Source organism: Solanum pennellii, chromosome 6 (genome assembly GCF_001406875.1).
Source record: "Solanum pennellii chromosome 6, SPENNV200".
In the NCBI taxonomy this organism is placed as follows: Eukaryota; Viridiplantae; Streptophyta; class Magnoliopsida; order Solanales; family Solanaceae; genus Solanum; species Solanum pennellii.
Window position 1 is genome coordinate 53,346,989 of NC_028642.1, and position 14,691 is coordinate 53,361,679.

The following is a 14,691-nucleotide window of genomic DNA, read 5'->3' on the forward strand; positions in this document are numbered from 1 at the left end:
ACAAAAAAGTCTTATTATAATTCTTACTACAAATAAGTATAGAACTAACACATCAAGCTCCGATGCTTCAGTAATTGAATTCTTGTCTATTCTCGTGACTGCAGAAGGGAATCTCACAACTTTCACCTCAAATTGTGACATTATTTCACATGTTTAGAGTTCCTACACACAAGAATTGTAGGAGTGGTAAATAAAAGTTTTTCTTGAAAAAGTTAAATTTATAGAACAAAATTTTGGAAACATGAAAAGTCACATGAATTATTGTTAAAATAAATATAAAAAAGATAGAGATGAAATTTAATTTTAAAGATACATGAATCTACTTTGTTAAAATAAATATAAAAAAGATAGAGATGAAATTTAATTTTAAAGATACATGAATCTACTTTAATTTCTTGTCTATAAGGAATAATTACTCATTTTTATTTTATTTACATTTGTGTTAGAAATTTGAAAGGTCAAGATTATGGAATGAGAATAAGAAGATTATATATATGAAAATTATAAAAGTTTTAATTTATTAGAGGGGCAAAATAGTAATTCAACTTTTAAGTTTTGAGCTTCATGCTTATAATAATATATGATATGATATGTCACTAAAGTTGTAGAGTTGGTCGTCTTTCAGGTGTATACTCGGTTCGGTACTTCGTTTTGGAATATATGTCACTAAAGTTGTAGAGTTGGTCGTCTTTCATATCGAGTCGTTGCATTGTGCCATAATCGGAAGAAACCTCCTTTAGTAAGAAAGGGAAGAGGAAAAGGAAATCCTATGAGTTGGATTGCTCGTATGTCCGGGGACAAATCCTATTTGAAATGGATGGTATGAATCTGTCAAATATTGGACAAGCCGCTCTCTAGATTTCTTCTAAGCATAATGTTCAAATACTAGATCCACCTCTATTTCGGAGATGTTAATGTCAATATAATTACTGACTTTTGGACATCAACCCTGCCAATAAGACTAGTTTGTGCACTAATAGTAGAGCAGAACAAGTAAAAATTGAACAAGCACAACACTCGTGAATTTTATAAAGATTGTTGCAACCTATGAATCATATAACAAATAAAGTTGCAGAAAAAGTCTTAGTAGAAGATTGAAGTTTTACCAGCTTAGCTCTTATTGGGAAAGATTGCGACTGTACAGCGGAAACTCTAAAAGGAATATAGTTTTGAACCATGAAGGAAGCTTTCCATATAATCCAGGGGGCAGCAAAATGAGAGGGCTGAAACAATTCAGTTTAAAATTTATTGTTACCTCTAATTTAATCTACAATCAGTGAAACGATCCAGTGAGAGATAACGAACTGACCTTGTCGTATCCTTATAGATTATATATTCAGCTACATTTCCGTATTTCTTGTCTGCTGATTCCTGTTATAAGTAGCAGTTAAATTGTATAACAGACATACTCAGATGCGCATGTTAAGAGATAGAACCAACAAGTCAATGATATCACCTCAAGCAAGGGAATGCCACTAACGAAAAGCAGCAGCAATGTTAAGAACACTGGTCCAAGCACAACAAGCCATTCAGCACCCTCCAACACAGGCGTTGATGCCACAAATATTCCCCACCATAGAAAGATCTGAAGATAATATACGGATCAAAACCTTCAATGTGCTAATGTAGTGCTTGTGTATGCACCGAATCCAACATATTTAGTCCAGAGGATGTCAAATTCAGAAATACGAATTGAAAGTATAACCTCGCCAAAATAGTTTGGATGCCGTGAATACTTCCACAGTCCAACATTGCACCACTTTCCTCTGTTCTCTGGGGAGTTTTTGAATGTTAACTTTTGTTGGTCAGAAGTGATCTCAACTGAAATTCCGATAGACCACATAATCCAACCAATGATGTCTACCGTCTGAACAGATGGTTGGTGGTCACTTGCATTAACAACTGTCACTGGTAAACTCACAGTCCACACCCAGATTGCCTGTAATATATAATTAAACTATAAAAATCTTATCTTGCTGTAAGCATAAGCCCGCAATCAGATGCAAGATAATGTGGTATATCTTATGGTTTGGAAAAGGAAAATGAACCTGAAATAGCCAAAATATTGCCAGTTTCCCCAGATTATCACGCTTATCATCAAAACGTCTATCCTCACCCCATTGTAATATCCTGAATAGAAGAACATAAAAATAAAATCTTAGAGGCTATAACAAGGTTCTAATATGAGAAGGGCAATAGTCCCTTTCTCCAACTAAACATATGACATATAATAGATTGGTGTTTTTACCTCATTAATAGAAATAGCCCCAGTCGAAGGCCCCATATCACGACAAACACAGACAAAACCACCTGAAAGAGACTTCAAACTATTGAGCCGCCTCTCTAACTAAGCTATAAACTTATGGGCACGTTTTATTATGTAATTAAGCTCATTCTTGATCCAAATATGCACAAAATGCCACCAACATGTGCATCAAAACTTACAAAAAACTGACTTATTTAGAACAAGCAATTCTCAAAGTGAAGCATGGAAGTGCTAGTTGAAGGCAACATTCACTTACCTGTCGAAAATTCCATGAACCTTTTAGTATCAAAGTTAATACTGCAAGCACAATGAAATTTGTACCTCCTGTATGCAGATGAAAAAAAATGACACACAGTAGTATTAGTAATAGATTGGTTCGTGATTTGGCTGCTTTTAGCAGTACCATTTTTGAACCACGAATATAACATAACTGGTTATGTAAAAAGGCTTCATACATAATCAACCACTCAAACTTGTCTGTATACGCCAGTGATCATGTTTTAGTCGAACATCTCAACTCCTAATGAAGTATTTCAACTAGACATTTTTTGTTCAAAATTTTAATATTCATCTATTATGTAGTTAAGTTAATCACATAAAATATATTATTTCTTTTACTTATACACAATTACTAACAGGTGAAAACCCAGAAATTTACTATGTAATAAACCTTATTTGGGAATTCAGATTTGACAAGAAGTGAAGGGAAATAGTAAGAGCGAGTTGTTACCTGCGAAATCTGTGACTTTATCAAATTTGAGGAGAGCTGTGATTATAAAAAAGATTAATTGGTAAACCACCTGCAACAATTTTTCTTTATTTTGTGAATTATGAGAAAGAAATAATAAAAAAAAAAAGAGAGCTAATTTTACTCACTGTAACAATGGCGGTTAGGCCCAAGAAATGGGAGTCGATAACTGTCCCCATTCACACAAAATTCCTTTCTTCTGTGTTAATTTTTTTAATAAAATGAAAGGGGCTTAGTACTATACCATATGTACTACCTCACCACTAGTATTGTCCTCTCATTTTTGTGTGGTGTAGGATTTTTTTTCAACCTTTTGACTGACATTTTGAGTCCTTTCTTGTTTATCAATCTATCTAGTATATCAACTTTGATTCTTCTTGCAAATGATGACACTACTAGTCAAAAGGGTAAATGGTTTTTAGACGATTGTCTCACAGAGTGTATAAGTCACGAGTTCAACTAAATCCAATATAAAACGAGCTCAACACTAGAACACTTAAAATTGAAATCATAAAGTTTAGATCTTAAATATAGTCTAATGTATGGTTCGTCTCAAGAGCTATATTTGCACATGTTTCAATAAAATAGGTACAAAATATAAATGTCGACCTAAAACATAGATGAAAGAGGAGCTTGAGCTCCTTTTTTAAGCAATTCTTTCTTTTTTTAATTACAAAGGAGGGAATCAATATGAATACACAAGGGAAGGCAGATACACAATTTTGAGGACTAGGGAAACACTGCTAACAAAAGAATCACAATTTGGCTTAAAATGAAGTATCTGATTGTCAGGTTCTTTGATGTCTTCTTTCAGCTTCTTGAGCTCAAATTTGGACCTGTTTAAATCCAACGAAAAATACGTCTATTTACGTTCTTCAGTATTAACCCTGCTCAGCGGATGCATCTTCTAAGATTCGCGATGGCTGGCCTCTGGCAACTGGTGGTTTTGGTGCATGTGAACTAGTAATAGGCTTTTGTAGTGGTTTCAGAGCAGCCATTATCTCAGTAAATGAAGGCCGTAACTTTGGATCTCTGCATGTACAAAAAAACACAATCAGATCATTCAACCAACTATGTTTCAATCACGAATTAGTTAAGGTTGGCTATATGACCAAAATTTAGAAGTGAAGAACGAAAGATAATGAAGAATCTACAAGTCGTCTATGTTGCTTGGACCCTCCAAAAATGTATAACTTTTGAGGATCCAACACACCCCCGAGCAAACATAGAAAGTAAAGTGACTGAAACACCACAGAAACTCACGTTTGCCAGCATTTCCTGATAATGTCTGCAATAGCTGGATCCGTGTCATCTGGTATGTCAAGACGACGGTGCTGAAACCCCACAGCACCAACGACTTGCATTGGATTCATTCCTCCCCATGGTTGCTGTAAAGTACAGAGCTCCCATAGTATGACACCGAAGCTATATACATCACATCTGCAGGGGACAATTGATAATCCAACGTCATCAATCATATACCAAATGCCACTGAATAAATCTATTTGTGAAACTGTCACCCTATAAGGACCAGAAAATTTTAACTTTTGGCATTCTATAATCACTTTACTGCATCATTATTCAACATTTTTCAGTTGGGTAATATGGTTTATATGGACATACTTTTCATTTGAAGGTTCATTTCTCAGCACTTCTGGGGCCATCCACTCTGCCTGAGAAACAAAATGACTTGAAAATTATGAGATTGGATGTGGAAAACCACTAAATATAGCAAGCACAAAAAAAACAGTGCCCAATCTGCACGAAATAATCAATTTTTTTATACCTTGCGTGTAAAGTTAATATATCTAATGGGAAATGGTTTACTACTGCTACTGTCAACTTTTTATCCACAATATTGCAATCATTTTGTGTGCACAAAGCTTAATTAGACAGGTCTTCCACATTAACACCAAATAGTATCGCTTTACTTCTCATCAAAATTGGTACATTCACCAATCACTAAGATGAGCAAATATATTTCAGTAAAGCAGCTAATTCCCTTGAAATATCTGAAGAATGAGATACTTTCAACTCTATTGCTATGACCAATAAAACAGCATAAACAATATCAAAATAGAAACGACTCTTGTTCTAGAAGAATGCACCGAGTGCACAAACAAGGTCTTTTTCTTCCTTTTTTTGACAAATCTGAAACGAAGTTTTATATATAAAACGGAAACTACAATACAGAATTGGAAGCCGAGATACTCTTCCCTGAAAAAGTAAACATATCATGAAGTTATTTTTCGAACCATGGATCATAGCAACAACATTTTTGAAGGAGAAACATGGGAATCACAACATATTCAAAGGCCAGAGAGTATTAGGATAGCGTTGGCCTTATCTTCTCCAAGGGCCGATATAAAATGATGTATGGCTGATTAGCCAGTATGCAGGATGGAAGCATTACAAATTTCATTGACAAAGGATCCACAATGAAATACCCAGGCAAGACGTGGAACAAAAAACACTATAGAAAAAGAAATATATCAACCATCAAAGATATCAAACTATATTGGCAAGACTAAAAGATCTAAGAATGTACTGAAGAGCCTGTTTATTGACGATCATACAGAAAAAGCATTAGACTTCAACTTACCGTCCCAGCAGTAGACCTAGAAGAAAGAAATGTGCTGTGCTTCATTCTTGACAGTCCAAAATCACATACCTAGAGTCAGAAAAATCAAAAGATATCACGTGGATTCTAAGTGAAGAGCAAGCAACAAATTTCCCAAGGTTTAACAGTTAAAAGGAAGTCCACCTTCACAACCCAGTTCTTATCTACTAGGAGATTTGGAGACTTCAAATCTCGATGAACTATCATTGGAGTGCAGTTGTGTAGATAGTTCATCCCTCGAGCCTGTTAAGTTAGTAAAGCACATTCACCAGTAAGTCACAAACTAATACAAAAGGATTGAACATATGGAGAAGTTATAAATGAAAAAGTCGAACATACAGCATCAAGAGCCATCCTCAACCTTCTGCGCTCATCTAACTGATTGTTGGGTCGATGGATTAATCTGTACAAACTACCTCTGCAAATCAAAATATATTTTGAATTCAAGAAATTGTTACCAAGTTTTAGTTCAGATTTCCAAGTTAACCAACAACAGCCACTTCAAATTAACTGATGTGATGACCATAAAAGTGAAGTGTATTTTATATTATCCATAAAATTCTGCCCATAGCTTTTAACATACCTATGAAGAAACTCAGTAACAATTGAAAGATGTGGAGAACGAGTAAAAGCTCCCATGAACAGAACAACATTTGGATGTCTGAGCCTTTTCATGATCCGCACCTTGCAAACCAGATGAATATAGAGAATACAATTCAAATTGTAATCCAGAAGTTAGGCTAAGCAACATATCAGAAGATTAAGCACTGTGATGCTATCATCACAGCTAGGGAAAACTGGATTGATTTGGTGTCAGCAAGAAAACCCTGTAGCAGATTATTATAATGATCAGAGAAAGCAGAACTACAAACCAACTGGTGTAATGATGTCTTGAGTTCACTAAATACCTATGTATCAGGTACGAGTTAGGAAAAAAGTGACAAGCTGTTTATTTTTCTGATAACTTGAAATTTTGATAATTATGCATTTGATGAAAACATTAGCTTCATTCAAGATTTTCCCATCAGCTTTTAAAATTTGTTCAAGAGTAAGATCTCTTAGGACATGATAATAGTTACAGAGATTGTGATATTGAAGAACACCGATAGTGGCCTATGTTAGTCAAGAAGGGTAATACCTCACTTCTGAACTCCTCAAGGGATTCGCCAGTTATATCTTGATCCAGGAACTTTTTTACAGCAACTTCCTGAAAATAAGAAGGCTTAATCTATTTTGTCTTAATTCAGGTTGAAGAAAATAAGGAATTCTTAAGTGCAATTTATTTGTTTCCACTTATAATTGATGACAGTAAGTAATGAATGAATATGAGAAACTATGGTAAAAATTATGTGCATGCAACAAATGTTTTGACACAGAACCAGACATGTCCAGCAAATATCTCAGCGGTTAAATTAGCAGAGATATCATCACATCAGATTTGAAGTACAGAATTTAAGCAATCCTCAAGTGTAAACAGAGTCTAGAATGCAAAGGAAAAGTGGTTCGCAAAGGAGTTTCCAAAAGAGGCATGAGACTCCCTGAAATTTATGAAAAATAAGAGGGAAAACAAGCAGATGATACAAATTGTATATTCAGTACAACAAGTTTACAACAGATTTTTTTGAGAAAACAACAGATTTTGACATATATTATATAGATTAAACCAAGATAACAAAGTAAACCTACAACAGACTCATTCTTCTTTTCCATACATAACATAAACAACCCACTGTAATTCCACAGTGGGGTATGGAACCTTGGAAGGTGGAGACGTTGTTATCGATAGACCCTCGGCTCAAGGAAAAGCAGTTCGAAAAAAGAAAATAATGGGAGTGAAGAAGCCATGGCAATAGACAGACTCATTCTTCTTTTTCATTTTAGCAAATTATAAGAAATAATCAGACATTAGTAAGTTGCAAAAAGAACAAGGAATCTTCTCATTATTATGTTCTTGAAGATTAGATCTACAACTGAAATCAATTAGATTTAGGTTCCAAGAGATCTAGTTATTTAGATAGATAAAAAAGAAAGGTTGGCCTTTTTATGCAGGAAGGAAAAAGATACCACTTAAAACTTCTTTAGACCAATCCCAAGATAAATAAGAAGAAACCCAACTGACACAAGGATAATGAACTTACAGTTCCATGCCACTCTCCACGATAGACCTCTCCATAAGATCCTAGAACATAGAAATTATGAGAAGTGTCAGATTACAGAGTCTAAATCACCTACATTAAAGAACCTTCAGGTCTGGTAAAACACAATGCAGTTCATACCAAGTCCAATACGCTCACCCAAGGCAATATCCTCCCACGGAATCTCACAATCTGCTACATCATCAAGTGTCACATCCGATTTAGTACTATCATTACCGGTTGACTTATCTGATATCCTTTCACCCTCTGAATTTGCTCCTGCTGCCTCATGCTCTTGATGACCACATCTCTGTTGCTCATAAACAGCAGTATCTGCATCTCCATCAACTCTTTCACAGTCTATATGATTAAGAAATACAGCAGATTAACTGGACAATGGCACATATCTCCAAGCTTTCATTTTGTTGCCAAGAAGAAACAACAAATTCGTTAACAAGTTGGACATACCTCCTTGTGCCTCATATTGCTTACTGACTGCTGCAGTTGTTGCTACTACTGCTGCAGCTGTGGCTGTGGCAGCAGCTGCTACGGGAAGGTCCCCGTGAGGATTAGTCTTGGCTGCAACAACTACCATCGAAGAGGCAACAGCAGCTGCGGCAGCGGCAGCAGCAGCAGCAACAGGAACTTTTTTCATATGTTTTGGTGGAGCTACTTCAGACTGTCTATAGACTTGCTGTTCACCAACTTCTCTCACATTTGGCTGAGGTTCCAATGATCCACGTGCATTGCCCTTTGAGAATGGACTGTGATAAGGCAGAGGGGGTAAGAAGCGGGCTCGATTCTTATCAGATTGACCCCTGACTTTCTGGAACTCGTCTCTTTCCTCTAGCCTGGATTTTCCCTCTATATGAGATACGTCTAGTTGTTCTGGATAGATCTCAGCGAACAAGTTTGGTGGTGCAATAACTCCACTCTCAAGTAAAACAGTGTGCAGTTTTTGAGCTAGCTGTGGATTTTCTTTGGCAGCATCAATCATGTATTGTGAAGCATCCTTTACTTTCATTTTGTGTGCAGCTGGGGAGCTAACACCTTCTGTCCACGAAGGAGATCTTGCATGTGTAAAAGCAGATCTTGCATGCCCAGCTCTAGAAGAAGTTTCCTGTCCTTGCTCCTTAGGACTGTAAGCCTTTGTAAAATCAAGGAAGGTATTATAAGATTCTATCTCCGCTTTTACCTGCAGTTCTGGATTACCAGAAGAGGGAGATTCATTTCCTGCACTAGTGCTTTCCGCAAACCTGGATCTCTTGTCTGCCGTTCCATAGTCTGAATGATCTCCCAATGAAGAAGCAATCCCACTACTATTGGAACCTGGATGAGAATCAACATCTTTGGAGGATGGACTGATGGAGAGAATAGACTCTTCATAGTCTCCATGTACTCCAGATGTGTCAGATGGAATAAGTGTTCCGGGGGCTGCCATCAAATCAACAATATACTCCCTGCAAATGTATCATCTAATTTGTACATTAAAAGAAAATAATCCCAGCAGAAGAAATTATTGCAGCAAAAATTTATCCCAGACATGTATCAACAAATCTTTGCATCATACAAACAACAGCACCAATTTAAGACCGTAAAATGCTGTAAATTGTGAAGGAATTTAGAAAAATCAATTCATAGTCCAAATTAATTACGATACATATTTTCTTGAAATGTTTTATCAGCTCAACAAAACAAACTTTTCAAGAATTTAATCAAGAGATTTGAACAGTATGCTTGTCATTGTTGTCATGCTTGAAGGGTGCTTAAGCCCTTAAGTAGTGAGATGCAGGGCAAGCTGCACAGAATTCCTGGCGGGTGATCGTCAAGTGAAAGCACTAAGGTATGCGCCGTAAACCAGCCAACCAACAGCTTTTTCAAAGTTTATGTTAGTTTATGAGCCTCAGAGGCCTGGTGCAAAACAGTAGATGTAACTTGCGAGAAAATATGTTAATTATTAAAGGAACTTTACTGATGAGCACTTAAGCAATTATGAATTGGAACTCAGAACTCTAGAATTATCTATAAGAAACTAGTCACTAGTGAAAAACTTAAAAAGGTATCTTGCATTTGATCAGGAACTTAAGATTGATATTTACTTTGATTGACATGTTTTTCACTTCATTGCACTTCCTTTTCAATTTCCTACTAATATTCTTGGTGTTTGTGTTTATAGTATTTCTTTTCAATCATGTAAATCTTTTTTTTTTTTCAGTTTGCGCCTTTTTCGTTAAGCAATGTGTGATGTGCCTTAAGTAGCTCCTACCTTGGCCCTTTGTTACTACATTTCATGTTTGATAAGGCTGACGCTTTCTCTGACTAAGCCACAAGGTGTATTTGTGCAATGCAAACCAACCAAGGAAGAATATCCAAGAAAAGTGAAAATACTGACCAAGTTTCAATATGTATACCCCACCTGAGAGAACATAAAAGAAAAAGATTGCATCTATAGCATCAAGGAAAGAAGGTAAAGTGAATAGCAGCAACCTTCCATCGATCTTTACATAGTTCATTGCAACATCATCTGAACCTGTATACTGCTTTCCTTTTACTAATCGGCAAGGAATCCCCACACTATCAGCTAGAACCTAAATAATTTTCAGAAGCAAAAGAGAATTAAAAAAATGTGATGTTATAAGCAAAGCATAGCAAATGAAAGGGTAAAGCCAACCATTACCAAGTACCTACAATAAAAATAATAGTGATTATTAGCAGATTGACAAAGAATAGCACCATTGAAATGACTAATGCATCAAACCAAAATAAAAACTATGGACAAGTAATATTGTGCAGAACAAGTAATATCGTGCAGACAGAATTAATTGCTATCTACGAAAGGGATCAAAGAGAACAATAAGGTACAGTCACAGCAGCAATGGATGCAGAATACTGACAAGTAGTTGGAAAGATCAAGAACTAGGGGACAAATACTGAAGCTAATTCAGATTAGAACTGAACCATGCCTATGCTGACATTCTGCTTAAATGAATTAATTTTTCTATATGAAGTTCCCCATCCACAGAACAATCATCCTTCACGACAAGTAGAATTCCCTTCTTTAAATAATCATCTACGTACCGAGTCGTAGCCAACTATACAAGTAAATTAGGCTTTAGAAGTGAGATTAGGATATTCGGGTATCTCAGGCATTTTCGTTGTCAATAAGCAAGGGATATTACTTCATGAGAAAACTAAAAGATATCACAAACTAATTATAATCAAATACTGCTATAGATTTAAGAGTCCAAAATGCTTAGTACCTTGAATAACAATGCACGATGACGAGCCAATCCAATGGTCAAAGAACCAAGAGGCAAAACCATACTCCCTAGAGTTGCCTTTAGATTATAACTAATACTTCTCCATGCAAGCAACATGCTCTCTGGATCCACAACTGGGCCCCCCATGTGGTCAGAAACAAGCACAGCAAGCTCATGTACCAAACTGCTGGCTGAAAAATCCATGAGTTTTGACCTCTCCTCAACAGCAATCTCTAGAGCTCTCTGTTCAAGTTTCAACAACTTGGAGTCCGCAGCTTTACTGACAAGGATGGCTTCCCAACTAATATGATCTGATACTTCTGTTCTTTGCAGATCAATGAGGGAGGGCATTTTCGAGGAATTGGACTCCATGAGGACACCATACAGATCATAAAATCCATCCAGGATCTTGTCATCATAGCTTAGAGCATTGAAATTCTGTGAAGCATTGATAAATCTATAATATGAGATATGTCATGTGTTAGAAAGGAATAAGGACTAGAAAAGGGAAATTTTTGCACAAACAGAAACTAATCTGACGAAATAATAGAGCAATTTATACACAACAAAATCAATCCCTCCATATTTTAGATAATGTAGCTGTCTAATATACCTTCTTGCTGATTGTTTAAGGCGGATAAGCTATTGGAACCACTTAAACACCAGACAGGAATATGGAGAAGTAGAAACCAGAAAATATGCGCATCGCTATGAGCCAATGACTGATATCTAGACGGCAAAATATATTTAGTCTTTGGCAGTGTTTCTTACCCGCAATATCAAGCTTACCCCATTCTAATCATTACAACATTTCTAGTCCAATAATAGTAGAGGGTGTACTTGGCATCTCTCTCTCCTCAACTATATCCATCAAGTCTTATACTCATTGATCACTTAATTCCTCAGTCAAGCTAAACTTTGTTTTCTCCCACTACCTTCACTACAGCATTTGAATTCTCATATTTCCAGTGACTTATCATTGTTTAGGTTCTCATTTATACCACGTCCCAGGACCTTATGATATGAGTAATTGTATTGGTGTTCCTTCCATAAACAGTACGCCTCCTAAATGACACAATTCGAATTTCCTTTATACTTCTTTCAATATCTCTATTTGTGACAACAATGGTGCCGAGCCAGCTTTTGCTTAGCTGGATCATTCCACCGGGTAGTTCTACCTCCCACCAGCACAAGTACCGGGTAATTTGACTTAACAATGGTTAGGTAGATGACAAGAAATCACCTAGTGTTTTTAGTTTTTGTTGAGAAGTGAATCCTGATCATGTAAAGGTTCACATTCCAGTCAGCTTGAGGCCATCCCCAGACTTCAAAGATGAAAGCCAATAATTAAAGTGCTTAATTCAGCATAAGGATTAATGAATCTACTAACCAATACCTTTCAGGAATGACAAAAACAATCAACAGCAAGGCACAATGACCATTACCATTATAATACAATGCTCGAATTCCAAAGTCTAAATTTGATTAAAAAAACTAAATCAGTAGATTCCTGTTCAGCAGTGGTCAACCACATCCATTAAAAAAGAAGATACAAACTTCAAAATGCATACACGATTTACCTCAGCAAGGTAAGTCAGATCAAGGGATTAAATGACATGGCCATTTCCTTTTCTTTTTCTTTTGTGAAATAAAATCTATATACAATATATTTACCTAAAAGATAACAGATTTGCTAAGCATGCCTTTAGGTGCCTAGAGCAAAGTAAGCCAAGAGTTGTGATATGAATGAAACCAAATAGACAGATACGAACATACCCAATACCGATATGCTACAACTTCTGCAGGAGCATTCTCTGGGGCAGAAGAGCCTAAACTGATTTGCTTAACAGCCTCAATTTGAACTGCCTCAGGGTCCTCCTTCGCGCTCAACTCTAGAGCTAACTGAATTTGATACTCCTCCTCTACACCAGGATCCCTTGAGCTGCTTGACTCCGAATCACGCTGTACAGCATCTAAAACAGCATCAGTGCCACCAATACTGACAGAGTCAGAATGTTCCATTCTATTCCCTCTATTCACATTTGAGGAAGACGGAGGACTGGGACTATGCCTATTTGTAACTGAATTTAACCATCCTGAAATTGCTGAAAAAGGTTTATTATCAGACCCATGATAGCTTCTAGAGCTTGAATGCTTTTCAGGTGATGAAACATCAGTTAATTTCTTGCTCCTTGAGGAAGATGTTGATCCTTCTGAATCTTCTGATTGGTTGGACCCAATATGAAGTTTCTTGAGAAAATTTTTCATTGTTGTATTCACTAAACCACAATGCTTAGTAGTTGTACTAAAGAAACAAAAAAGCTGGCCATAAACCTCTCTGTAAATAAATGGATCCCGAGCCTAACTCAACTCCAGAAGCTAGCTCACTGGTGATGAGTTACCCAAGTCGGAGACCACCTATCTCGTTAACCACCAACGTATAGGACTTTCTCATTCCTCAACACTCTCCATTGTCCCACTACAATCATGAATCACAGTTAAAAATCTCTTACCTTAAAACCTGTAATAACAAGAACTGCATATTTTAAGCTTGTTTTTAACCAAATCAAATCCAAGAGCCAAACTTTACTTCGTTTGTGAAGAAACTCCAGTTGCCACTTCCCTACAGAGCAGCAAAAAGACTCAATCTTGAACACAAATTCAAGAACTCAGCCTAAACCAAAAAAGATTGTTCCTTTATCCCTTAAACACCTAGAGCAAACCAAGAAAAGGGTATGAAAAATGCAAATGAAGATGTAGAAAATGGACAAAAAGAAGAAAGACTAAATTGTACAGTTGAAATAAATGTGTCAATTAAAGTGAAAAAGGGCCTTCAGTGGTCAGTTTTTGAAAGAGTGGGGGTGAGGGCAAAAACAACAAGTGGGAGTGGGGAAAGTAGGACCTCACTAATCAAGAATGACCCACTTGGTTTTTCTGAGGTACCAGTATCACTACACCAAACCAATATTCCCAGGAATTTCATGGTCATAGAAAAACAAAGAAAAAGGGTACCATGAGTAGTATTATGCTGTTAAAGGAAATTGAAAAAGAAAAATCAAGTTACCTGCTTTGGATCTCTCTATTTTACACACAAAACTCAATGGTGAATGGCTATTGGTCTGATTTTAGCTCCCGACAGAGTACAAGTTTGCAACTATGAGAGTGGCAATAAGTGGTTAATTGCTGTAAGCCTGTAAAACTAACACAGAGTAGAATATTTGAAAAAGAAACTTAAACTTTTCTTTCTACTGCACTGCTAGCTACCTTTGATTTTACTTTGACTCTATATTTTATTACAGTAATAATAAACTTTAGAGTTAGATTAATTTAATAAAGTATTACTTTTAAGAAAAATAATGTTATAAGAATATGAATTAAGTAATATAAAACTACTCTTATTGTGTTACTCTTTTCGTTTTAAAAAAAATATTTCTATTTTCTTTTTAATTTTTTTCAAAAAGAATGTCGTTTTTCCTTTTTTGACAATAATTTAATTTTAATTTTCCATGTGGCATATTTAATACCACAAAATTAAAGGACACTTTGATACATTTGATATAACTTTGATTTAAAATGACAAGAGTAGATAATTTTCTTTCTTTTCTTAAACTTCGTTTAAAGTCAAATCAGGTCATCTTTTTTGAAATGCAGATAATACGGTT

General features: G+C 36.0%; 2 protein-coding genes across 4 annotated transcripts; both read right to left on the reverse strand.

Annotated features, from left to right (window-relative positions):
- Positions 1 to 52: 52 nt before the first annotated feature.
- On the reverse strand, positions 53 to 3,301 carry LOC107023128. The gene is made up of 10 exons (XM_015223703.2): positions 3,143 to 3,301; positions 2,997 to 3,066; positions 2,523 to 2,590; positions 2,249 to 2,310; positions 2,049 to 2,130; positions 1,706 to 1,939; positions 1,457 to 1,585; positions 1,310 to 1,371; positions 1,107 to 1,223; positions 53 to 162 (listed from the first exon to the last, which is right to left on the reverse strand). The coding sequence occupies exons 1-9, from the start codon at positions 3,191 to 3,193 to the stop codon at positions 1,118 to 1,120; spliced, it is 864 nt and encodes a 287-aa protein (XP_015079189.1). The 5' UTR covers positions 3,194 to 3,301; the 3' UTR covers positions 53 to 162; positions 1,107 to 1,117.
- Positions 3,302 to 3,538: 237 nt separating this feature from the next.
- LOC107023126 (probable serine/threonine-protein kinase SIS8) lies at positions 3,539 to 13,989 on the reverse strand. 3 transcript variants are annotated; one of them, XM_015223701.2, is made up of 15 exons: positions 12,806 to 13,985; positions 11,030 to 11,467; positions 10,257 to 10,357; positions 8,965 to 9,229; positions 8,238 to 8,889; positions 7,911 to 8,129; positions 7,773 to 7,813; positions 6,773 to 6,841; positions 6,218 to 6,318; positions 5,974 to 6,052; positions 5,779 to 5,877; positions 5,617 to 5,685; positions 4,638 to 4,687; positions 4,278 to 4,454; positions 3,632 to 4,046 (listed from the first exon to the last, which is right to left on the reverse strand). In XM_015223701.2, exons 1-15 carry the CDS (start codon positions 13,295 to 13,297, stop codon positions 3,896 to 3,898), a joined length of 3,003 nt encoding a protein of 1,000 aa, XP_015079187.1. In that variant the 5' UTR covers positions 13,298 to 13,985; the 3' UTR covers positions 3,632 to 3,895. The 3 variants fall into 3 exon arrangements, with proteins under 3 accessions (XP_015079185.1, XP_015079187.1, XP_027773924.1); XM_015223699.2 differs by having other exon boundaries at positions 3,539 to 4,046; positions 8,238 to 9,229; positions 12,806 to 13,983; XM_027918123.1 differs by having other exon boundaries at positions 7,911 to 8,102; positions 8,238 to 9,229; positions 12,806 to 13,989.
- Positions 13,990 to 14,691: the final 702 nt, after the last annotated feature.

Excerpts from the sequence above, each read along its gene's own strand:
- LOC107023128 (XM_015223703.2), bottom strand. The coding sequence starts at position 3,193 with ATGGGGACAGTTATCGACTCCCATTTCTTGGGCCTAACCGCCATTGTT. Across the intron at positions 1,940-2,048 it reads CAATATTTTGGCTATTTCAG|GCAATCTGGGTGTGGACTGT; the intron begins GTTCATTTTCCT and ends TATATATTACAG. Across the intron at positions 1,224-1,309 it reads ATCTATAAGGATACGACAAG|CCCTCTCATTTTGCTGCCCC; the intron begins GTCAGTTCGTTA and ends GAATTGTTTCAG.
- LOC107023126 (XM_015223699.2), bottom strand. The coding sequence starts at position 13,297 with ATGAAAAATTTTCTCAAGAAACTTCATATTGGGTCCAACCAATCAGAA. Across the intron at positions 10,358-11,029 it reads ATCGTGCATTGTTATTCAAG|GTTCTAGCTGATAGTGTGGG; the intron begins GTACTAAGCATT and ends AAAATTATTTAG. Across the intron at positions 4,455-4,637 it reads AATGAACCTTCAAATGAAAA|ATGTGATGTATATAGCTTCG; the intron begins GTATGTCCATAT and ends TGTCCCCTGCAG.